The sequence below is a fragment of the Lampetra planeri genome, chromosome 22, assembly GCF_965212315.1.
Source record: "Lampetra planeri chromosome 22, kcLamPlan1.2.h2, whole genome shotgun sequence".
NCBI lineage: Eukaryota > Metazoa > Chordata > Hyperoartia > Petromyzontiformes > Petromyzontidae > Lampetra > Lampetra planeri.
The window spans coordinates 542,009-567,196 of NC_136128.1; the positions used below are offsets into that span (position 1 = coordinate 542,009).

Here is a 25,188-nt window from a genome sequence, read left to right on the forward strand (position 1 = left end):
CACGGGAGCAGGTACACATCTGCCACGGAGACTTTATTAAGTACTCTTTGGTTCTTTCAGTAAAGTCACGTAGGTATAAAATAAAATACATTAAATCACGACGTTTTTGGCGCAACACAAGCGTCCGTCATCAGGTGGGACAACCACAACAAGAAACAGTTGTTGAAGTGGGCAAAAGGGCTGCTGTAACATGAGGCTATATAGGTAAGAGAGTGGGGAGGAGCAAGGGGGGAGAGATAGAGAGGGGGGTGGGGTAGGGGGAGGGGAGTGCTGAAGTGAGCGGGGCTGGGAGTGGGAAGCTGAAGAAGAAGAGAGGGGGGAGGATCAAGGGGGGAGAGATAGAGAGAGGGGGGGGCAAGACTATCTCAGCAGTACATAACTCAGCTCACTTGGTCTCTCTAATCAAGGGTATTGCACTGTCCCCAGATGATCTTCTCGTCAGCTTTGATGTAGTTTCTCTGTTCACCAAGGTTCTTGTGCCTGACACCTTAGCAATAATTGAAGATTTAGTCCAACTGGGACTGAACCCTGATGTTCCTACTCTGGTTAGGCACTGCCTTACCAACACTTCACCTCGAATGGTACTTTCTACAAACAAAATGAAGGTACTCCCATGGGTTCCCCCTTATCACCAGTGATAGCGAATGCTTTCATGGAGAAATTTGAAATAGATGCCATCCAGACATCCACCCTGCGTCCTTCCTTGTGGAAGAGATATGTAGATGACAAATAAATAAAAAAATTGCATGTGTTGCGATCGAAACGTAGTTTTTTGATATTTTTTTGTTATTTTCTTTGAACCTATCTATGTGTAATGCGGGCGTAAACGGCCTCGCGGATATGACGTCACGGGGGGAGGGGTTAGGTCACGTGAGAGAGAGGGGTAAGGCCTTAAGGGAGAGAACCGGAAGAGATGGGGAGAGAGTATGGGAATAGAGACAGGGTGAGGCCACGCAGGGCGGAGAGTGGAGAGTGGCGAGATCGCCACGCGGTGAGACTCGGCACCGTCGGCCAGCGGTGACCGGGCACGGGAGGAACGGGGAGCAGCGGTGGAGCTGCAGTGAGAGCAGCTGAAGGACTGCACAAGGGAACCTGCAGCGGAGCTGCATCGGAGTGGAGAAAGGCTACGGGAGCGACGGCAGCTGTCGAGCTGCCAAGCGGGGAGGCTCTGAGCGAGGGCCGTGTGGGACAAGTTGTAAGAACCCGAATAAAGGACAACGGAGACAGACACAGTGAAAGAGTCCTTTATTACACTGGTGTCAGAAGTGAAACGGCATGTAAAAACAGCTCAGAAGAAAGAATATTCCTGCGCCATCATCTGCTACATCATCCGACGACGACGACCTTCCTCAGGCGGTGGACCTGCCTGCGATGGAAGAGGAGATCCGTGCGGGAACGAGTACGGGTCCGGGTGTACAAGATGTCGCCGCGTCGGTGGACCCGTCTGCGCCGGAAGACGCGGACTTACGATGGAGACAGATGGCGGCGCAGCTATAGACCTTGAAAATCGTGCCGGCGCAATTGCGCGAGCTCGTCACGCCGAGGACGGCGTCGGGGAGGACCGATGGTGGTCTGCAGGCCGCCGCCTTGCCTGCGCTGTCGCCGCCATCCGCCACGCGGCACGAAGACGCCATCTTGGACGTGGCAGGGGAAGAACGGCGGGAAGCCGCCATCTTGCACTCTCTGCGGCGGGGAGCCGCCATTTTGGACACGTTGCGATGCGACGCCATTTTGAATATGCCACGTGATGAGTCATCTGCTGAGGACGGCGCAACAAGGAGTCGCAGTCGTCATCTCACAACCGTTAAAGAATTCTCCATCGGGGGCGATTGGAGTGCTTTCGCCTGCAGATTTTTGGCGGCGGTGCGCTCTGCAAGGTGGACTGACGCTGAGGCATTGGAGGTTCTACCAACTCTTCTCGACGACGAGTCGGTGCGATTCTTCCATTCTATAAAGGCCGAGAAGAAGAAAACGTTGAGAGGAGTTTTCGACGAGATGGCAGATGCATACGAGCCACCGGATGATGCTCATCGCCGGTTTGTTCAACGCCAGCGAGCACCCGAGGAGTCGCCGGTGGCATACAGGGGTGCTGTCTTGGAGTTAGCCATGGCCGCATACCCGGAGACGGAGCCTGACCTACTCGAACCTCTCATTTTGGGAAAAATGCTCGAGCTGTCCCGGGATTTGGGGATCCCTATGCCGGTGTGTGGCCACGAAAAGCTGACATCCCGGGTGGCCGCTAAATGTCTGGATGCCCAGTTCAATCTGCGCCGTTGGAAGCAAGTCACGGCGTGGACGGGGGGGGCCCATCATCGAGGGAGGTGCCGTGGGTTGGGAGCGTCGGGACGGGGGGCCTGCGGTGCGGCGTAACGACATCGACTGCTTCCGCTGCGGTCGTAAGGGCCATTACGCCACGGACTACTGGGCCCGTATCCCAGGTCCGCCCCAGCAGGAGGCCTCGACAGCGAACGCGCCGCGGAAGGATCCTCCAGGACAGGCAAGTCGGTGCGCACCAGACACCCGGCAAGGCTTGACACCTCATTCATCACCATTGTCGCGCGATCCGGGTGTTGTTAATAACGAGAGGCCATCGACTGGGCCATGTCGCTCGGTAACGCAGTGGCGTAAATTGGCACGGCGGGTCGTCGCGGCCGCTACTGGTTCGTCCACTGTACCTGGTTCTATACAAGGGGTTGACGTGCGTATTTTAGTGGACTCCAGGGCGTCCGCGACCATTATATCGGATGTAATTTTCCATCTGTTGGGCATCCCACCAGAGGCCGTGCGTCCGGTTTACGATTCCTGCGTCGGTGCGAACGGGGGTAGTATGGGCATTGTGGGCCAGGTGGACGCCAATATATCTATCGGGGGAGTGTCGGCCTCGGGAATTGTGTTAATTTCGAGGTCCCTTGCGGTTCCTTGTTTGTTGGGAACTGATTTTCTGGCCAAAATGCCCATTCTGATTAGAATTAATGAAAACTGTATTGAATTACCGGGGGGTCGTAAAATTACATTTCTGCCGTCGCCCTGGGGGCGACCTGCTCCGGTCGGCCAGGTGCAGGCGCTGTCCGAGGTATCTGTGGACATTCCACCTGGCTCACAGATGCTTATCCCTTTGCGATATCGGAAACCTGTGCCTGGTCGTGAAGGTGCATTTGGGGTTTTGTTGTCGCCGTCCGCCACCATAACGGGCGGATCGGCACTCGTCGGGGCGCAAACTATTGTCCGGCCGGACTAGCAGCCATTTTTGCAGGTGCTTAATGGGAGTACCGAAAACGTGTGTGTGCCAGCTGGTACGGTTGTGGCACATGCCACTACGGCGTTTATGGCCCAGGATTATCTGGGCAGCCAGGTCATGGTTGCCGGTGTTTCGGGCCCTGGGGCCGCAGATAATCGCTGGATCGCCGAATTGTGCGGGGAAAATCCTTCCCTTTCCGGGGACCAACGTTGCGCGCTTCGTAAGTTATTGTTGAGTTATTCTGACGTGTTTAGCTCAGACGATTTGGACTTTGGACGCACCTCATTGCTTTCTCATCATATTGACACAGGGGACGCTGCCCCTATTCGGTTGAACTCGCATCGGATGAGTCCGGCGGAGCGAGATCATGTTCGAGGGGCAGTGGATGACATGTTGGCTGCGGACATAATATCTTCATCTAACAGCCCATGGGGCGCGCCTGTTGTTTTGGTTAAAAAGAAAGACGGGAAATTGCGATTTTGTGTGGATTTTTTAAAATTGAATAAAGTGTCCGTGGCAGATGCGTACCCCCTGCCGCGTATGGACGACTCCCTCGATGCCTTGTCGGGGGCGAAGTTCTTTTCGACGCTAGATCTCTGTTCGGGATTCTGGCAGCTTCCCCTTGACGAGTCCTCGCGGGAAAAGACTGCTTTCCGTACGCCGCAGGGGTTATTTCAATTTAATTGTCTTCCGATGGGGTTGAATGCTGCCCCCGCCACATTTCAGAGGTTGATGGAACTGGTATTAACGGGGTTGTAGTGGGAGACATGTCTGATATATTTAGACGATATTATCGTCTTCAGCCGCACATTTGACGAACATTTACTGAGGTTGGAGGCGGTGTTCGCCAGGATGCGTTCCGCTAATTTGAAATTCAAACCTAAGAAATGCAACGATCCGTGCGCTATTTGGGACATATCGTTAGTGCTGACGGGGTTGCCACCGATCCGGACAAGACAGCGTGCGTCCGTGACTGGCCAACCCCGGCCACGGTGGGGGATGTGCGTCGGTTTTTGGGGTTTGGCTCATATTATCGTAGGTTTGTACCGAATTTTACGACGATCGCGAGGCCTTTGCACCTCCTTACGGGTAAAGGACGGACATTTGCTTGGGGACCGCCAGAAGAGGCGGCGTTTCAAGGCCTGCGCGATCGGTTGGCTACGGCGCCGACGTTGGATTATACAGATTTTGATCACCCCTTCATTCTGGATACGGACGCGAGTGACACGGGAATTGGGGCCGTGTTGTCTCAGTCCAAAGGCGGTGTGGAGCGCGTGGTGGCGTACGGTAGCCGGGTTTTGTCTCCCGCAGAAACCCGCTACTGCGTCACTCGCCGAGAACTTTTGGCTATTGTTTACTTTCTCCGCCAATTTCGACCGTATCTCTACGGCCGTTCGTTTATTGTGCGCACGGATCATGCGGCCTTGCAGTATGCACCACCGGAAGGGGGTGCGTCACGCGAATGCGGACGCGCTCTCTAGGTTGCCGCAGCGATCCCCTTGCTCGTGCGCGTCCGGGACGCATAGGTGTGCGCCGATCCACCATCCCCCTCAGCCTGTCGCGTTGGCGGTCGAGGTGCCTGATGCTCCAATGGGGCCGGGACCGGCTGATGGGGTTTTGAATCTTCCAAGGGCTGTGTGGATTCGGGAACAAATGCCGGACGATTCATTGTTGACCTTACGGAATCGGGCTGCGAAGGAGAGTGGGGGACCGGGTTCGGGGGGTACGCCGGAAACCGCTCTCCGCGATGGTCTGCTGATGTGGAGGGAAGGGTTACAGGAACGCTGGCGTCTGGTTGTACCGGCATCCTTGTGGTACGAACTGATTAGGACTCTGCATTGCGACACGCTCTTACATCTGGGGGTGCAGAAGACCCTATTGACGTTGCAGCGAGATTACTTTTGGCACGGCATGACAACAGATGTCGTCGGTCACGTTCGCGCGTGTCCCAATTGTGCCCGGCGGAAGCCGCCTAAACACCCATATGTGCCGCCGATACAGTCTATTCAGGTGTCTCGAGTTAATGAACTGGTGGCGTTAGATATTTTGGGACCCTTCCCGCCATCCGCTAAGGGTAATAAATATTTGCTAGTTGGGGTGGAGTACCTCTCCCGCTGGCCGATGGCCTGGCCCTTGCCCGACCAGTTGGCGGCGTCCATTACAGACGCCTTTCTATTTGGGTACATTATGGACAAGGGGGCGCCAGAGAGGCTCCTCACAGATCAAGGCCGAAATTGTTCTTCTAAAAAGATACGGACATCTCCCTACCACCCACAGACGGATGGTATGGTTGAACGGCTAAATCGGACTTTGTCCGCCATGCTGTGTCACATGGTGAGTGAAAAACAATCAGATTGGGATTTGCATATCCCTGGGGTACTCTCGGCATACCGGATGACGCCGCATGCGGCTACAGGATATTCGCCGTTTTTCCTTATGTACGGCCGCGAAAACGTGCCGCCGATGGATGTGCAGTTGGGAACAGGAGTGAGGGGACCTACTAAACCTCTTCCTGATTACATTCAGGACACCGTTCGCCGTGTCACTGAGGCGCGGGAAGGGGCCCGCATGGCTACGGCCAAAGCCCAGGCCCGGAACGAACGGTGCGCTCGACGCTCTAAGGGGTTTGGATCTCGGCGTTGGTACGTTCACACGTCTCGCTTGAAACCATATGTGGCCCCTCGAACGGATGCGTCATCTCCTGATGTTGCCTTGCCGGGGTCTGTTGCTGCTGACTCACCCTTGCCTGTGCCTGTTGACCCTGCAAGAGCGCCTGTCGTGCCTTTCACAGACAAGCCGGCCGTGACACTGCAGGAGACAGGGGACTCTGCTCAGGGTGTGCCTACCACGGCTGCGGGGACACCGAGCCCCGCCGCCCTTCCGATCCCGCCGCAGACACGATTGCGGGACACCCCGGACTCTGGGCCTTCAGGGATACGGGACCGGGACGTTGGCGGGCCTCCAATAGCGACAGGAAGACTTGATCCTGTCGCTCTTAAAACCCGTCGCGTTCCCGGTCTGCAGGGGGGCCGCCGCCCGTCCGGGACGGGCCGGCAACCCGCACGCGGTCTAAGTCCCTTACGTTTCGTTGATTTATACTGTTCGTGTTCTTGTTGTTATTGTTATATTTGTTGTATGCTTCGTTGTCCTCGCATGTATGATGGTTGTGTTCTCTCGCATTACTTGTTGTTGTTGTTCAGCCGAGGACGGCTGGAATTTTCTCCACGGGGGAGGGTGGTGTAATGCGGGCGTAAAGGTCTTCGCGGATATGACGTCATGGGGGGAGGGGTTAGGTCACGTGAGAGAGAGGGGTAAGGTCTTAAGGGAGAGAACCGGAAGAGACGGGGAGAGAGTATGGGAATAGAGATAGGGTGAGGCCACGCAGGGCGGAGAGTGGAGAGTGGCGAGATCGCCAAGCGGTGAGACTCGGCACCGTCGGCCAGCGGTGACTGGGCACGGGAGGAACGGGGAGCAGCGGTGGAGCTGCAGTGAGAGCAGCTGAAGGACTGCACAAGAGAACCTGCAGCGGAGCTGCATTGGAGTGGAGAAAGGCTACGGGAGCGACGGCAGCTGTCGAGCTGCCAAGCAGGGAGGCTTTGAGTGAGGGCCGTGTGGGACAAGTTGTAAGAACCCGAATAAAGGACAACGGAGACAGACACAGTAAAAGAGTCCTTTATTACATATGTGACTTTACGGAAAGACCCAAGAATATATATACTCTAACTTTTCCTAATTTTGTATTTATAGTTAAAACTTCTGGCACCAAATTTAGTTAATCATTTCAGAGACACTAATAGTAGGAGGCACTCTCGTTTATTTTAATCATCACAAGTACAGGGGATAACTATACTATGGTCAGGACAGCTAGTACACTGCCTGACCAACAACGCCGAGGAGGTGAAGAGGAGGACGAAGACGGGGACAAAGACTTGGTAGCACGATGGGTTCCATTCCAGACAACAGCTCCGATCCAGCCTCGGGACCTCCCTTTTATGCCCCCCAGTGTGGCCTGGCTCCGCCCTTAACCACGCCCCCTTCTGGAACCTACCAGAAGGTTCTGGGCTATACTCCACGTGTCCCCTCTGTCACCTTTTCCCTACATCCCTTACCCCGGCCTATTGCGTGCCCTGTTAACCGACCAGGCTGCTACGTCCTCAGATGCCCTCTGCCAGAAACCAGCGGTACGCACCCTAGGTACCCATTCCATGGCATTGCATGCTCTGCTGGCAGATCGGCTGCTACACCCACAATTCCCCTCTCTGTCAGTAACCAGCGCTACGCGCCGTAGTGACCCATTCTATGTCACTACAAATATATAGCTACTAGCGGGAAGTACCCGGCGTTGCCCGGGCGAAAAAGACACACACACATCGACTTACACACACACGCACATATGGACTCGCACACACAGACATCGATTTTAGACACACACACATGGAGTTACACACACCCATTGACTCTCACACACACACATAGACTTACACACACACATCGATCTACACAGACACATTGACCTACACACATATGGACTAAGACACACACACATGGACTTACACACACACACACATGGACTTACACACACATATGGACCCACGCACACACATCGACTTACACACACACATCGACTCACGCATACATAGACTCACACACACATCGACGCACACACACATGGAAACACATACACGCATATAGACTGACAAACACATATGGGCTAACACACACACTTATCGACGTACACACACATTGACTGACACACATAGACTCACACACTCACATCGACTCACACACACACACACATAGAGCTGCACACACAGAAATATCGACGTACACACAGAAATATCGACTTGCACACACAGCGATTTACACACACAGACTCACACACACATGGACTTCCACACACATATCGATGTACACACACACATCGACTTACACACACATGGACCCCCACACACACACATGGACTTACACACACACATCCATTAACGCACAGACACATCGACTTACACACAAAGTGACTTATACACACACACACGGAGTTGCACACACATACCCATGCACTTACACACATACATATGGACTCACACACGCACATAGAGCCACACACACATCGACTTACATGCAGACATTGATGCAGACACGCACATCGACTCACACATGGACTTAGACACACATTTTTATTTTAAAATGTACTAACTTAATGTTTAAATATTAGCTGTCTACACACGCACACACATTGACTAACACACACACATCGACTGACACACAGCAACAATAACCGCCATTCACCACTAAGTGGCGGTGGCGTCACCACGACAGTTGTGCCAGGCCATGGGCACCTTGAGGCCACATGAAGTGTCGAACGCCCGTTGGCAGGAGGTAATGGGGCAGACCCAGGTGCCACGGGTTGACTGACTGAGATGACCGAGATGACTGGCTGATGCACCACCTGTGCCCCCTACTGTGCCAACTTGCTGTGCTTTAGCCACCTGGCGCTCCGCTCGTTGTTGTGAGCATCGCTCCTCCACCCTCTGTTGTTGTTGGAGGACGACTGCCTCCAACTGCACAGTAGCGTCCTCCACGAGCCTCCTCCACAGAGGCCGATATTGACAGCGCTGGTACCAGTCATCGGCAAGTCCACTCAGCTCCACATCCTCCTTTACCATGTCACTCCATGTCTTCTCTAGCCCGTGCCGTGCCCGTTTAGCCCCCTCGATCCGGCCGAACAAAAGCTGTTTGGGCATTTAAAATCCGATTTAAAGCTTTCGTGACTGCAGGGATTCATCTTATTGGTTATTTCGGTAAAGTCACGTAGAAGGGAAATAATAAAATAATAAAAATAAAACATAATAAAATACAACTCTCACGACGTTTTGGCCACAACGCAAGCAGCCGTCCTCAGGTGAAGAACAGGGCTGTCGGAAAGACAGCGTTCAGAAGAACAGGGTCTGACGGAAAGACAGCGTTCAGACGCTGTCTTTCCGACAGCCCTATTCTTCACCTGAGTACGGCTGCTTGCGTTGTGGCCGAAACGTCGTGATAGTTGTATTTTATTATGCTTTATTTTTTATTATTTTATCATTTCCCTTCTACGTGACTTTACTGTTTGGGCGTGTGTTGATAGGGCATGCGGGCTACATGGCCCAGCCAACGCAGCCTTGCCTGCCGGAGGTGCTCATCAATGGGACTTTGTCTAGATCTTTCGAGAATTTGTGAGCTCTTCACACAATCCAGCCTTGTTAAACCCAGGATTCGTAGGCAGGTCAGCCTAAATGTTTCTAACCGGCGAAGATGTTCCATTAGGGGGGTCCACGTTTCGCAAGCGTAGAGAAGGGAGGGAATGACTGTGGCCGAGAAGACCTGAAGCTTCGTGCAGAGCGACAGACCAGGTAGCTTCCACACAGCGTTATGCAACCGATGAAGGGATAATGCCGCTCGACTGATTTGGAGTGAGACCTCTGCTGTTAAACCGGAGCCGGTCATGAGTACACTGCCCAGGTTTGGAAAACTCTGCACTCTCTCCACAACTGCCTCATCACCGATTGGGAGTTGTGGGGGTGGAGTACCCGATGGTACAAAATACCCACGCAGGTGCTTCGTTTTGGTGGGGCAGATGGTAAGGCCACCTCTTAGTGGCACACTCCAGTTTCAGCAGCAGCGCCTCAAACTCCTCCTCTGAGTGAGCCGCAATTACCAGGTCATCAGCATATATAACGTGGTTGACCAATAGTGAGCCATCCCTTGAACGCACCCGGGCATCGATCAGCCTCCCATTGTATCTGTACCAGATGGAAATCCGTCGGTACAGCTATTGAAGGCTTCACGAACTACGTGGTCAAATAGATATTAAATAATGTGGGAGCCAGAGGACATCCCTGTCGCACCCCAAGGTGTACAGGGAATGGCTTCGACTCCCGGCCACATGGTTTTACTCAGGCCCACTCACCATCATGAAGGTCCTTAATGATCGTGAGCAGAGGGTCAGGGACTCCGAAAGCATGAAGGACAACCCAGAGCCCTGGCCTATTGATGGTATCATGGGCCTTGACCAGGTCAATAAAGCAGAGATGTAGGTCTTGTTGGAATTCCCTACACCTCTGCTGTAGCAGACGGACATAAATTATGGCATGTGTGCAGGACCGCCCTTTCCTGAAACCGCATTGGGGCTCCGCAAGCCTCTCCTCAGCGTGCCTAGCAAGGCGATGTTGAATAATCTTTGCCAGGATCTTTCCCGGCACACTGAGGAGTGAGATGCCCCTGCAGTTGTTACAGTCTGTGCGATCCCCCTTCTTAAAGAGGGGGACCACCAGGGCATTCTTCCAGTCCTGCGGAACCCGTCCAGTGGTCCAGACTTATTATGATGTCATGTAGGGCAGTCTGTGCACAAACGCCACCCTCTCTCAGCATTTTGCTTCTGAGATCATCTCTGCCCGGTGCCTTTCCTAGTCTCAGACTCTGGATCGCCTTCAGTACTTCCTCAACAGATGGCAGCTCAGCCAGCCACTCATAGGGGGTGACTTCGTCCAATATTTGAGGCACTGCAGCCTCGGCTGGGTCATCCCCACTTTGTCCCACGTTGTTATCCAGGCTGAGGGATGTCCCCTCCCCCTGGACCTCAGAAATACTCAGCAAATCTGCAAACCTGTTCCTGGGGGTCGGCGATTGGATCACCGTTCTTTCCCCTAATGATGGTAATAGGTGTGGCGCTGCAGGTTACTTTTTTGATGGAATTAAAGATCGATTTGTGATTGCGGGCCATTGAGGCAGACTCCATCTCCTCAGCAACCCGCGACCACCACCCAACCTTGCAGCGCCTCACGGCTCTCAGAACCTCCGTGCGAAGGCTGCGGTAAGCCTCATTCTCCGATGTGGGATGCTGAAGCTGATGAGAGTGGGCCTGTCGCTTTTTCTCAGCCAGCTTGAACACCTCGTCTGTCAGCCAGGGTCTCTGGGGAGGTCTGGACCGTGTACCCAAAGCAGCCATTGCAGCTGCATGAGCCACAGTCCTAAACCTCGCCCATTTCCCCTCGATATCAGGATGAGTGGGGGACGATGCCAACCCCAGCCACAAGTGATGATGAAATTCTCTCTTACAACTTTCATCAGCTAGCTAAGACCATGCCGCTAAGGGTTTGAATGGGGTCCTGGGTGTATACTCACCACTGGAGTGGAAGAATAGGAGGTGCATCTTACAGATGACAAGTCGATGGTCAGTGGGCAGATCAGCTCCACGGTAGGTCCTGGTATCAAGGACATGGGCCCGCATCCGCTGTTCCGTCACTATGTAGTCCAGCAGATGTTCTTGCTTGGACCCGGCATGCATCCATGATGTTGTGTGGATGCGCCGAAAACCTGAACAGCGTGTTGGTAATTACAATCCCATGGGGTGCACAAAAATCGAGCAGCCTCCTGCCGTTGTTATTGAGCTGATCTGGCCCATGCCTTCCAATCACTCCAGACCAGGTGCCAGCATCATGACCAACTCGGGCATTGAAGTCACCCAACAAGATGACTCTATCCCGAGGGGCGACTTTAGCTAGCACCTGTGACAGGAGGCCATAGAAGGCATCTGACTCATCGGCCTTGCCTGCATCCCTCCACGGATGTTCGTCTTCAGTGGGGGGGGGGGGGGGGTTACCAGCCTCTCGCACCCGTCCAGAGCCCCCTTTTGGCTGCTGTGGTGGTCACAAACGCCATGAGGGGAAAGGCCAATCGGAATTCGCCCTCCCCCCACAGCACTGCCCACAACAGCGATGCCCGTCCGGTACCACGAGGAGGTAGGGGGTTGTTTTGCTGGACAATATATACACACACACACGGACGTACACACACACATCATGGCAGGCACGTACATCGACTCACACGAACGGTGATAGACACACAAAATCATATTTTAATATTTAGCAACCTAATTTGGAAATATTAGTTGTCTACACACAGACATTATTAATTACATATTTGCAAACGAATTTTTTCAATGTAAGTTTTCTATCTACGTGAGTTTAGCGAAAGAAGCAAGAAAATAGCACTTAATTTACATTGCCATGGTGAGGCCTAGTCCCGCGCAGAGCCCCCCGGCCTCGCCTAGATTGCCCAGCCGGCCGAGGTAGTACCTTGGCAGGCTGGGGGCTGGTCCGTTATCCGTCACCCCCCCCCCCCCCCATCCACGACCCCCCCGCCCGCTCTGCAGTAATATCTACCGGCTCTATAGTAGTAACTGCACGCATCGGGGTGGCGGGGGGGGGGGGACATCACACTGTGAAGAATTGAACTCAGTGTTTTTGTATATTGCAATTTTAACGCAAAATAAAATTTCCCCCTCACCCCCACCGAACGCGTGTGAGTTGGTATGGTCGATCGCGCGAGAGAATTGAATAAGTAAAAAATCTCACTAAAGCGTTAATTTAGCTACCTTAAAGTTGATGGATGGGAAAAGGGGATAGTGATAGCTCACCACGGGGCTTACGGCGTGGTAACTGACTATTTTTTTGTACAAAAAACCCCACCGTTTGAGAGCCAAATCCTTCGCAAGTGTGCGAACAGACAGACAAAAAAATGACATCATATATAAGACTAGGTTGTTGGGGGGCGCCACAGGCGCCTGCAGCGCCCCCGAACAACCACAGCCTGCGGCGCCCCCCAACAACCACAGCCTGCGGCGGCCCCAAACAACCACAGCTTGCGGTGCCCCCCAACAACCACAGCATGCGGCGGCCCCCAACAGACTGGTCAAGTAAATCCTTAGGATTCTGCAGTGGGCCTTCATCCAGCAGTGGATTTAAACATACAAAAAACTCCAGTACTAATGTAATGGACAGAGCACGGCTCTCCCTCAGGCTAGCAGCGGAGAGAGTGCGTCTGGCTCCCTCACGGCAGCAGTGGAGATAGCGCGGCTCTCCCTCAGGGCAGCAGTGGACAGAGCACGGCTCTGTCTCAGGGCAGCAGTGGAGAGAGCGCGTTTAGCTCCCTCACGGCAGCAGTGGAGACAGCGCGGCTCTCCCTCAGGGCAGCAGTGGACAGAGCACGGCTCTCCCTCAGGGCAGCAGTGGAGAGAGCGCGTCTGGCTCTCTCACGGCAGCAGTGCAGACAGCGCGGCTCTCTAAGCCAGCAGTGGAGAGCATGGGGGTCCCTCAGAGCAGCAGTGGACGGAGCACGGCTCTGGCTCACTATCACTCACCCATCTCCCTCAGGAAAGCAGCGTACCGAGCATGGCTCTGCCTCAGGGCAGCAGTGGAGAGAGCGCGTCTGGCTCTCTCACGGCAGCAGTGGAGATAGTGCGGCTCTCCCTCAGGGCAGCAGTGGACAGAGCACGGCTCTCTCTCAGGGTAGCAGTGGACAGAGCACGGCTCTGCCTCACTCTCACTCGACCGTCTCCTCCATCTCACTCACCCGGCTGCTTGCTTGTGGTCACGTGACGCACTTCAACCAATCCGGGGGCGTACATGTTTGGGAGGGGCGCAGCTCTGGTTGGCTGCTTGCTCGCGGTCACGTGACGCACTTCAAGCAATCCGTGCCGCGTTAATCCACAATGACAGAGCCACAGATCTGGGCGATTATATTTTATATAAGATATGTGTCATTCGTAAGTGTCCGTTTGTCACGCTCAGGATTTCCCAGGTGGTACGTGGGAGGAAAACACGCAAGTACAATTGTGTAAAAAGTCTCCGAATATACATACAAAATAGATGCACAACATTGCTTAATTATTTGAAATGAACTTTCTGCGGAAACAGGCGCAACACAATGTATCAGTCAATATGCTCGCATCCGCTGCCCCCCTTGCTAAGTTGATATGGTCCAAGTTTGGGGGGGGGGGGGAGGGCCATTTTTGAGTTCCCCCCAAGTAATTTCTTACCATATCCAAGTACAGCCAACCCCACTGTGTGCTCACATCTGCTTGTGTAACGGGGAGTCGCGTTGTTTGCCGACATGGCCTTGCAGGGCGCCATGCCGGCGGCGGAGCCCAAGGCTACGGGCGCAGGGCGAGGCCGGGCTGCAGGCCCGGGCAGGGAGCGCGGGGAGCTGGAAGGACGCGGGGCCCAGGACAGCGCCGGCCCTGAGCCGCCTCCTATGAAGGGGGGGCCCCAGCCAAGCCGCATCAAGATATTCGAGGGCGGGTGAGACACCAGCTCGCAGACTCACTCACTTGCTGCCTTGGTCCAGTCATCCACCCACCCACTAACCCACTCGCTCACTAGTTTGCTCAAGTGGTCCAGTCATCCACATTACTCAACCACCACGCTGCACTCACCCACTCACCCACTGACTCACCCACTGACTCACTCAGTCACCCACTCACTCACTCACCACTCACTCACCACTCACCACTCAAAAATCCCCCGTATTGCCTTAACAGACTTTTGGGGCAAGTGCTGTTAGCGAGTACCTATCAATGCTGGAACGGTACACGAGGGGGTGGATGGCCAGCACTACGCCCGACCACCTTTGTCTCCCGGTTGACGATGATTTTATACACAGCACCAGGTACTCATTTTAGGTTGAGTTGACCTAGAGGAGGTTCAGGACCAGTTCAGATAATCGTCACTGGTGTTGGCCACGAGCGGGAATCGAACTCGGATCACCGGGTTCGTAGCGCAGTGCGCTAACCCCTACGCTACAGCTCCACTCACCCACTCACACACTCACACACCCACCCACTCACGGGCTCACGCACTCTCTCACCCACTCAGAGATTCACCATACTGCAGGTGACAACACATTGTGCTCACCCACTCACCTACTCCCACACTCACCCACTCACACACTGACCCACTCACCCACTCACACACTCACCATACTGCAGCTCACAACACAGTCACCCACCCACACTCAGAACACCGCACAGGTCACCTCACTTCGCTTTATGCGTATTCCCTCGCACTGCTCCACTTTACCCAATGCAATGCGTCAACCTAGCTTGAAACCGCATTTTATTCCAATAATATTTCCAATAGAAATAAAACAGGTTGTGAGCAACTCTCTTGACATCGGAGTGGTCCATGCAAGTCCGGCGACATTGGGGAAGACCTGAGAGCAGATGGTGGGAGACTGTCAGAGCACATCTTGGAGGTTGCGTGTCTGCCGTTGGGTGGCATTGCAGTGGCCCATTGTGAACACTAATGCATCACAGCAAGAAGGGCCTGGCACCAATTTGTATGATCTCCTCCTGTTTTTCAAAGACTACAAAACAACCTAGCACGCACCATTGGAACCTTATTTGCCAGTAGAAAAATATGATAAAAAAAAATTAGCCCCTTTTATCTGGCAACAAAACTGACACCTTTTCATTGGCCACACTCATCCCCGTCTCGACTCGCTTGCCTGTCTCCGTGTCCTCAACTGGCTACCCATCACCAGTAGGGTCATATACAAGATCGCCTGCCTCTGCCACCATGCCTTCACATCTGCCTGCCCGCCGTACCTTTCTTCATTATTGACAACTTGCAGCTCAGCACATGGCAGATGCCTGCGCAGCGCGACTCACGACCTCCTCTTGATACGAAGATCCAGGATGGTCATGTCTATGCGCCGCTTCTCGGTGGCAGCCGCAACAGTCTGGAACGCAATCCCTCTGCACATTCGCAGTATCACCTCAATCACCTCCTTCAAGAGAGACTTAAAAACTCACCTCTATAACCATGCTTTCGAGCGACTTTGAGCTTGGTTCCGCGCCTCTGAGTTGCGGCCGTTCTGTCCGCAAATTTGCGCGCATTATAAATTTAATTATTATTATTATTCCTTCGGGTTCTCTCTGGTATTTACAATGTAAATATTGGCCAAAGCATCCCAATTCTTATATATTTCCTCCAAATTACTCAATTAGGATTAAACACACAGAAACATTGCCTCCGTACTTTGAAAACTTGGCAGGACCCTCTTGAATAAGAGTCTTGAGGCTCAGCGAGGCTTTCTTGGGTTAAACCAGCATCGTCATAAAAATAATAAAACACTACTCAGCAGCTGCAGGATCCGGCTGTGAGGGTTGGAAGCGCTAGTGATGAGGTTGTGGTCGGTGGAATCAATGAGTTGGGTCGTGATGACGTCTCGACGTCGATTCTACCCGGCGTGCTTTTGCGGCATAGCGCAGCACCACGCCAGCCTTCCAGCAGCGCCCTGCTGTGCGGCCGCTCGGTCACCGTGACGCCGCGTGCTGGCCATTGAGGCAAGCCGAGTTGCGGAGACCGAGCCAGGCACGAATCAACATGCTCTCTATCGTGCCTGGCTCTGTTCCCGGATTTTTCTCAATATGAGAGTAAATTCAGTACCTGTGATCTTTGTGAGCAATATAAGTATAGCGGCCAGCAACAAGCAGCAATGTCGAAGTTTTAATAGGTATGATTGAGCATGTTGGAAAATATATAATGGGAGAAAATTCCAAAGTGGAGCAGTGCGAGTGGTGTGGTGAGTGGAGGAGTGGATGAGTTTGTGAATGAGTGGGTGAGTGAGTGTGATGTTGCGACCTGCAGTGTGAAATCCGAAAGTTACTTAAATTGGGCTGCTTACAATAATGACCAGCAGCGCATTACATTATTTAATTCTGAGTTTAAGAATTGAAAGCTAGGTTGAAGAGATAAGATATTGGAGTTTTAAAAAATATATTAGAATTTTGCGAAAAGATGTTTGAATTTTTCTCAGCACACAGTTTGCTGGGAAAGTGAATTCCGTGCCTTTGGCTTGGCGAAATGAGAAAGCGTGCAGCCCAAACTTTTTTCTTACACGCGGGATGTCGTCGTAAGAGCTGTCTGCAGAGCAAAGACCAGCAGCCCGTGATGTGAGGTTTGTTACGGGAGTGAGGGTTTTGGACAGGTAGACTGGACGTTTGTATATATGGGTCATGCGCCTTGATGCACACCAGCCGTCGGTCTCCATGACTCACACTTTTCACGGTTGACACGAGCCATAGGGATATCGGTTAATTTAGAATGGAAACAGCAAGTTCAGCTGCTGGCCACGAACAAAGTGCCCAATAGCTCCAAAGGGTCTGATATGCTGGCAATGAAATCGAGCGAGATGATAATGTGACAAATGAAGAGACAGATTCCACCACAATTAGTTTGAACGCTAGTGAGTCTTGAGGCTGGCAGTTGTTGGGCCATTTCACTGTATGTGTACCCTGTCAGCCTACAGGCAATAAGATTAGGACAATTTAATGGTTGGTGCCAGGTTTCAGTAATGGAATGCAACTGTCCTTCGAAGATGCGATCGTGAATTTACGCGGACTTATTCTGTTTGTTGAACAGCTGAATCATGGTGGAGACTGCCATAGAGCTGGTTTTACAGAGGAATGCGTCGGGCACCAGACATATTGGCTGATGACCAGCAGGGACCGCTGGCCAGTGATACTGGGAGAGGATCAGCGAGACAACAGAGTGGAGCAACAAATCGATGGTGCGGCTCCGTGGGGTGACAGTGCGACCCGGCAGGGCGATGGTGCAGCTCAATGGGTCAACGCCGTGACCGGCAGGGCAAGTCAGTGGCGCAGCCCAGAGGAGCGATGGCATTGTCCAGTCCCCTGGCGGCAACGATGCAGCTGAGCAGGCCCACAGCGAAACCCAGTAAGCTAGCGAGTGAGTATAGCGAGCCGGGGTCGGGGCTGGAGACACCGGGCACAGAGCAAAAATAACAAAATAAAAAGAGATGAAGAGAGAACAGAGACAAATTGAGAAGAGGAAGAAGAAAAGACACAAGATAAGACATAAAAGAGAAAGGAAAACCAATAAAAAAGCAAGACATACGGAGCAGCAAGGCGACCTGTATAGACGTACGTGGCGCCATCTTGCTGGGCTCAGTGTGGTAGTGGTGATTGTTGAACACAGTGTGGTGGTAGTGGTGGTTGAACACAGTGGTGGTGGTTGAACACAGTGTATTGGATGAGACAAAACAGTCAGTGTCTGGTAGACCAAGTTCTCAACTTGGGCGGAAGAATCACTGAGTGAAGTGGTCAGAGGAAAATGAATCAACGATTCTTAAAATCGGTCTTGTGTCCCTTTCTGAGTATACGAGGTGGGGAGGTGTGGTAAGAAAGCAAATGTGTAGTTTTACTGGAGATAGTCATTGTAGACAACCAAAGAAGCCCTCCAGGGGCGTGTACAGGTACTGCAAAGCAAACGACTGCTGCGTGCGCAGAGCCTTTTCACACCCTGCAATACAAACCCGTTTAGCCTTTGGGAGCCAGAAATGCCAATATAAATCACTTTACAAAATAACATGCACATTAAAGAAAATTACATTGTTAAGTTCTTCAGGCCAATTAAGACTAACTAAATCTCATTTTTTAACTTTCCATGACATCCTTATGGATTCCTTGAAGGTAAATTAAAATTGGAATTAGTAACCCTAACTCTAATGTTATGGCAAAGTCAATTTGACAGTGTGAAGAGAATGAAATTGGGAAGAGTTTTAGGCATTACAGATATTCCATCAGAATTTACTGTGAAGAAGGACCATTGCCTGAAATGTCACCTATTATATTTTCCTTTTAAGGCCACACAGTGTTATTGATGAATGTGTCGAGCTGTGTTGTTGTTGTTTGCGCTTGTGCTTTTGCAGCAGCAGGATCGCCAGATATTCTCTCTTTGATTGTTTATCAGCCAGTCAGTGATGGCTATGCACGTGGCTTATAATTTAGCACTAGGCAGGGAGGGTTGGTGGCTCACACATTGGGGAAACTCCATGTCCGTGGGTGGTGAGGAGGTGCCATACCCTGGCTTGTCAGAAGTGGTGCCGAAAACTTGGACTCCACCTGTTCCATCTATTTGGGATAGAGTGTTTCCCCCTCGCACGTGTGGGTTTTCTTTAGGTGCTCCGGTTTCCTCCCACATGTAAGCACTCATTAATTGGCTGAAAACACCTTAATATATAAAGGACTGCAGAGCTTGGGAAATTGTTGGTAACGCCAGTCCACCGCCCATCTGTGGCCTTCCCCGCTTGTCTGTGGTTCCTCCGCGCACCTCTGAGTCGTTTTTTTTTCTTGCCAAGTGAGCGAGTAACCGTGCGGCGCGTTACAAGCCAGAAATTAATTTTTTTGCTGTTGGATAAAGGAGATTTTCAACAAATATCTTGAAGTAGGTATGACCTTTTTTTATATAAATGCAGTTCGTTGGATGCCCTGCAGCAGCAGGAGCCACCTTGAGCCCCGGTTTACAGAAAACAGCGGCCGCCCCTTGCCGGCGCAGCGAGCCCGACCTCATTACATAATGCCGCTCGGATTCCGCCATCGTCTCAATTCGGCTGTAACTTTTCTATCTCTTGTTTTGCGGTCACGCCGTCTTGGCCGTCGCTGACCCATTGCCATTCTGAAACTCAGAGAGAACGCATTCTGAATGCAGTTTACCCAATTCGTGTTTGTAAGAATATTGCCGTTTTGTGGCACGACGCCGAATACAAATTCAGGGGAATAACGTTGCTATTCTGTGTGCAGCTCGGGTCTAAATTGACATTGATTGGTACAATGGCAGCTGAATGAGCACCACCATGGCTGAAATCTTCTCCCATGCCTCATGGCCAACACCCAGGCTCCACCGGGGTCGCCACCATTTGCATTGTTGACCAAAAACCAGCCTACTTCTGTCACCACTGCGCAGTAGGCTGCAATGAATTTCAACACAGCAACACCGTTACCAGATTTCGGTCCAAATCAGTTCCTGCCACCCGAACACAGATGCTAATTCGCTTTACATTGATGCCACTTTCTGCATCAATGTGTCACTTTGGTAGCCAACCTCTAGAAACCATTGCATTGCCTGTCCTACAAACATGGCAAAGTCATCAGGACCACATGTTCCTGGTTAACAAAACTGTGGTTCATGCTGTGTGCCGCCCTGTATCCGTTGTTGAACCTGTCCTGAAATGAAATTCTTCGAATCTTCCACACAAAGAGGAACTCGGCGGATAGACTGCCGCTTACCTCTGTGGCCAGCGTGAGCCCCGCGTGCCGTGCTCTGACCCACGTGACCTTGTGTACAGTGCGTCGTGCGGACCGTGTGCGTGTGGGTTATGTTTGGCTGTGCAACGTCGATTCCACTGCCAGTACCCCCCACCCTTTGGAGCAGCTTGCGATGTTTCCGTTGCAAATACCAGGTCTTGATTCACGTGGCGCTGCCAGAATAACCTCCGTGGTCCTGTTAAAGCCCCCAAACTAAGATGGAGAGGCTTGTGGGGGTGGCCGTTCGTTCCATGAGAGCACAAGTGGTGAATATTCCTGGAGCCGTGAGCACATTCTCAGAGACGTGCAGGCTCATGCACGATTTTGCATTTGCACGTACAGATACGTGGCGAAATACAGACAGAGACATGCGTAAAATACATAGGATCTAGGACAATGCTACCCAACATGTTGTGAGTGCAGATCGAAATCAAAGCACAATTGTGGCCAAAACCGTTGATACCACCGCACCTCATAGCCAACGAGTTCCACCTCTCCGCCAGATCCTGCAACTACTGCACAGGAGACACGCAGCAACCCCCAAGATTCTGCCCTGACAATCTCCCACCATCCATTCTTCGGTAGTTGCCTTGATCGCCAGGCTCACGGAGACTACTCCATTGCTGGCCGCGCCCTGCCAGTTGCGTATGAAACACGGACGCACGCACGGACGTGGCTTTCTGAGCAACTGAGTGGCATGCTCTCCTATTTGTTACAAGCGGGTTAATTCACGCACTCGATGATGAAAAGCAATGTGCATCAAGAAGAACGTAAATCAGCGTGCCTACTGTGACACTTGGATCTAAAACGCTGAAATTGATGAGGAAAATGGAACAAAATGCTGAAGAGCGCATCAAGAACCATGGTGGTGACGCACGTTTGGAATTGCAATGAGAGGGCAGAGAGAGGCTCACATGCGTTAGAGAACACAACACAGGTTAACACACATCCCATTGACATGTGAGAAAATCAAGTGCGCTTTGGAGCAGGACACGTCGCTAGAAGGGGACGGTAGCCAGAGGGCGAGACTGGTGAAGGAGTGCCAGCCAGGGAGGGAACGCACCCGAGAGTATCAATTGGCGCTGACTGGAAACACCGTACATTTCAAACGATACGTATGCCTATTGTCTTGGTTTTTTCGGTAAAGTCACGTAGAAGGAAAATAATAAAATAATGAAAATAAAACATTAAATAATTCTCACGACATTTCGGCCACAACGCAAGCAGCCATCTTCAGGTGGAGAACAGGTCTGTCAAGTAGACAGAGTCTAGTAGACAGAGTCTACTTGACAGAGTCTACTTGACAGACCTGTTCTCCACCTGAAGACGGCTGCTTGCATTGTGGCCGAAACGTCGTGAGAATTATTTTATTGTTTTATTTTTATTATTTTATTTTTTTCCTTCTACGTGACTTTACCGAAAGAACCAAGACGATGAATCCCTGCAGTCACGAAAGCTTTAAATCGAAATTTTATACGTATGCCATTTGGCACAATGTTTGAACCCCAAGAGGATGTCCACTGTGGAGAAGGAAAATTGAAGTCAGGTTGTGTGTAGGCAATAAAGTGGATTGTTACATTGCAGCACCATGAAAGCAGCGGCGTGCGGATGGCCTTCATAAAGCAGTGGATTGATCATAGTTGTTGATCTTGATACAATTGTGCGTTGGCTTTAGAGAGACACACAACCGGGTAACGCAAGGGTAACAAGCACTGAGGTGCCTCGGTTTCTACGAGACTCGGCACAGTGTTTGGTTTGATTTACAGCCAGCTCGTGCTAACCTTGATTCACCCGGCGCCATGCGGTGTGGATCGCCATGCTCTGACCGTGATTTGTTCGTCGCGTCAATGGTCGTATGCTGTTGTGAGCGTCTCTGGCGCCGCTGTCTGCTGCCAGTAATGGTTGTGGGCTATCAGAGCGCCGTAGCGGAGGCTGTCCGTGAGTGACGTCGCCTCCTCCCCTGAGCTCCGCTGGTGAGGGTAAGCGTGGAAATCCGGCGCTGATGGCGGTGTTGGCCCCCGTGCCGCCCCTCGGCCTCTCGCAGGTACAAGTCGAACGAGGAGTACGTGTACGTGCGGGGCCGCGGGCGAGGCAAGTACGTGTGCGAGGAGTGCGGCATCCGCTGCAAGAAGCCCAGCATGCTGCGCAAGCACATCCGCTCGCATTCTGACCTGCGGCCCTACCGCTGCCACATCTGCAGCTTCGCCTTCAAGACCAAAGGTGCGGCCGTCTAACCCCTCGTGCCACAGCTCCTTCCCACTCCATCTCAAATATCCCCCCCCGTCCCTGCCCCTCCACCCCCCTGCCACCCTCCCACCCCCTGCCACCCTCCCACCCTCCCACATGCAACAAATATGCTGCACAACAACGGCATTGTCCACCTTGGGGTTTGTCTTCCCAATCATCTCTCTTCTCCGAAGCTCTTAGCAATAACCCCCTGCTCGATATGACAGTTTTGGTGACTCTTATCTGTTACAACTTTGAGAGTGCTGATTGTTGCTGGCCGCTTGACGTTTTGGGCCTGTGCTCAGCAACTGTAAAAAAAAAATGGAACTGAATTCATATGTTAAATCTACGCAGATATTCTCGTGTGTTTAATGCAGATTTTGCGCCTACAGTATGTGTCAGTGCATGTAATGTGCATTCTATGCTCTGGCGTTGTGCACGCCACACTGTCTCTCTCACTCCTGTGTGTGCCGACGCACTCCTCCACGCTTCACCCCCCTGTGCCCCCCCCCCCCCCACTGTAACAGACAGCCTGGGGCCTTGAGCTAGTGCTTCCGAGTGGACGTCGATTTTATTTCATTTGTCGGGTGGTGGTGGCTTTGCGCGTGGCATGTAGTCCAGCGCTCTGGAGGGAGGGAGAGTTGGTGGATCGCCACACAGATGTTGCAACATTCCCTTCCTGTGGGCGTCGAGGTGCTATATAACCTGGCCGGTCAAGAGAACGCTGTAACATCGCAAATGTGGCCACCACCTGTTCCCTCTGTATGGGATAACGTGTTTCCCCCTCGCACGCGTGGGTTTTCTCCAGTTGCCTCGGTGTCCTCCCACATGTAAACATAGGGGGATCGCACAGCTTGGGCACTGACTTTCCGCCTGGGTGCCTTCCTGCCTTTCTGTGGCCCGTCGCCCCTCCGAGTGATTCTCTTTATATTCAGGAGTGAGCGAATATCGCTTGGCGTGTCACAAGCTGAAATTATTATAATTATGATTGTTACTAAAAGTAGCGGTTCATCTGAGCAGAGGTTTTCAGCTCCGGCTGCCCAAATCCTCATCCCCCGCTTTTGCCAGGAGCACATTTCAGCGGACCGAATCTGACGGCAGATCAGACTGCCGATGTGCGTTTTGTGAAACTGTTTTAAGTTTTTGTGAACACCTCGCATGCCTTTAAAGTCTTCCACACTGGCGTGGTGTTGAAGCGCGCAGTCCTTGACTGAATCTAGCCACCTGTGGCGACCCCGGGCCCCGCACTACAAACACGCAGGGGCCGATTTTCCACGTAGTGCCCCAGTACCTCATGTGGCTTACATGGGCGTCCAGACTTTCACGTCTCTTCTGTGCTCCCTTGTGGCCTAGCGGCCGCGACGTAACCTCATGGCAGCGCGTTTTGCCGCTTTGTCGCAGAGGCTGTGGTTTTGAGCCCGGCGGTCGCTCTGGTGAATACTGCTGGGGCGTAGCGACCAGAAAGTACAACAAAAACACCGCGCGCCATCTGCCCCGCAGTGGTCGTTAAAGATTCCGTGACGTCATTCGAAAATTTTTGTGGGCCATATGTGCTGGTTTCATGGGCAAAACTTGCCAAGTTACAAAATAACCCACAAAAAAATTACCACGTGGCAACATCGCCCTCTACTGGCAGACTGTAACCGTCTGTACCCTTATCTGAGACATATCACTTTACGATAGCCTTGTGCTATTAGTATGGCCCAAACGTCAAATGTACTTTTAACTATTGAGTACATCGTACAACGAAGTCTTCTGTAAGGACGCTTAAACTCTCTTTCATATTTAACTTGTCAAGGCGTTTAGTGCATTTGCTCGTTTAAATCTGTACATTTTGTGCTAGGAAACCTCACAAAGCACATGAAGTCCAAGACTCACAGTAAGAAATGCCTGGAGATGGGTCTCACCCTGGTTCCGGTGGACGACACGGACCCCGAGGAGGCCGGTAAGACCGCACGTCCAGCACGTCCAAGACGGGGGGGGGGGCGCGCTGGATCGGGGTCATGTGAACCCCCGTGCAGTAACGGTCATAACTAGTTATCGTTGCATAGCAGTGGCGTTGTGCTCCGTACCAAGTGCATCTTCGAACGGTCGAGAACTTGTAATGCGTACAGTTTTCACGTGGAGATGCGGGAAACCACAGAAAAGCAGGGGGAGGCAGCCAGTGCCTGTGCCGACAATTGCCCAAGCTCTGTGATCCTTCATTGCCATGTTTGGCCAACTCAATTAATATTGAGTGTTTATACAATTGGGGATAAATCAGAGTACCCAGAGAAAACCCCGGAGTGCGACGGGGCTAACACTCAATACAATATAGATGCCCTTTTGATACTAGGAGTTTCACTAAATTGTGTGATCCACCAACCTTACTTATGCAAGGACAACTTCCATAGAATACGCTTTCCTGCTGTCTTCATGTCGGTTTACTTTTTGAGATTCCTTCTGAAAACCAAGAGGTCAGAGAGCTGGTTTGGCACTGCCAAGATCCTGGGTTTGAATTCAGGTCTCATTTGCCTGTGATTAAACCCGGGTTCTTAAGTATAGTGAGTTGGTGGTCTAAAATCGGTCACCAATGACAACACAAATTTGGTTCTGCACTGAATCGGGGAAAATTTCAGCTCTGAGAAATGTTAATATTGTTTAGACTTTAGTACCACTAATATTACTCTCATGTGCTGCCCTGTACCGTGAGGTACCACAGGTCATTCTAAGGGATCTCAGAGGTAGTTCTGTGATATCCACTTCCGTAGGACATTCTCTATCGCGTAGGGTTACACTGCACAGCAAGAGATCTGAAAGGTTG

The 25,188-nt window shown here is 52.1% G+C and overlaps 1 protein-coding gene across 3 annotated transcripts in view; it reads left to right on the forward strand.

Annotated features, from left to right (window-relative positions):
- Positions 1-25,188, forward strand: part of HIVEP2 (HIVEP zinc finger 2) — a 165,050-nt gene that overhangs the window by 130,430 nt on the left and 9,432 nt on the right. For 2 of the 3 annotated variants that reach the window (XM_078604203.1, XM_078604204.1), the window contains 3 exons: positions 14,177-14,352; positions 22,204-22,379; positions 24,229-24,330. In XM_078604203.1, the coding sequence (XP_078460329.1) occupies positions 14,177-14,352; positions 22,204-22,379; positions 24,229-24,330 (454 nt within the window). Of the gene's footprint in view, positions 1-550; positions 1,973-14,176; positions 14,353-22,203; positions 22,380-24,228; positions 24,331-25,188 lie in introns of those variants that run through there. The other variant, XM_078604205.1, reaches the window with a different exon arrangement.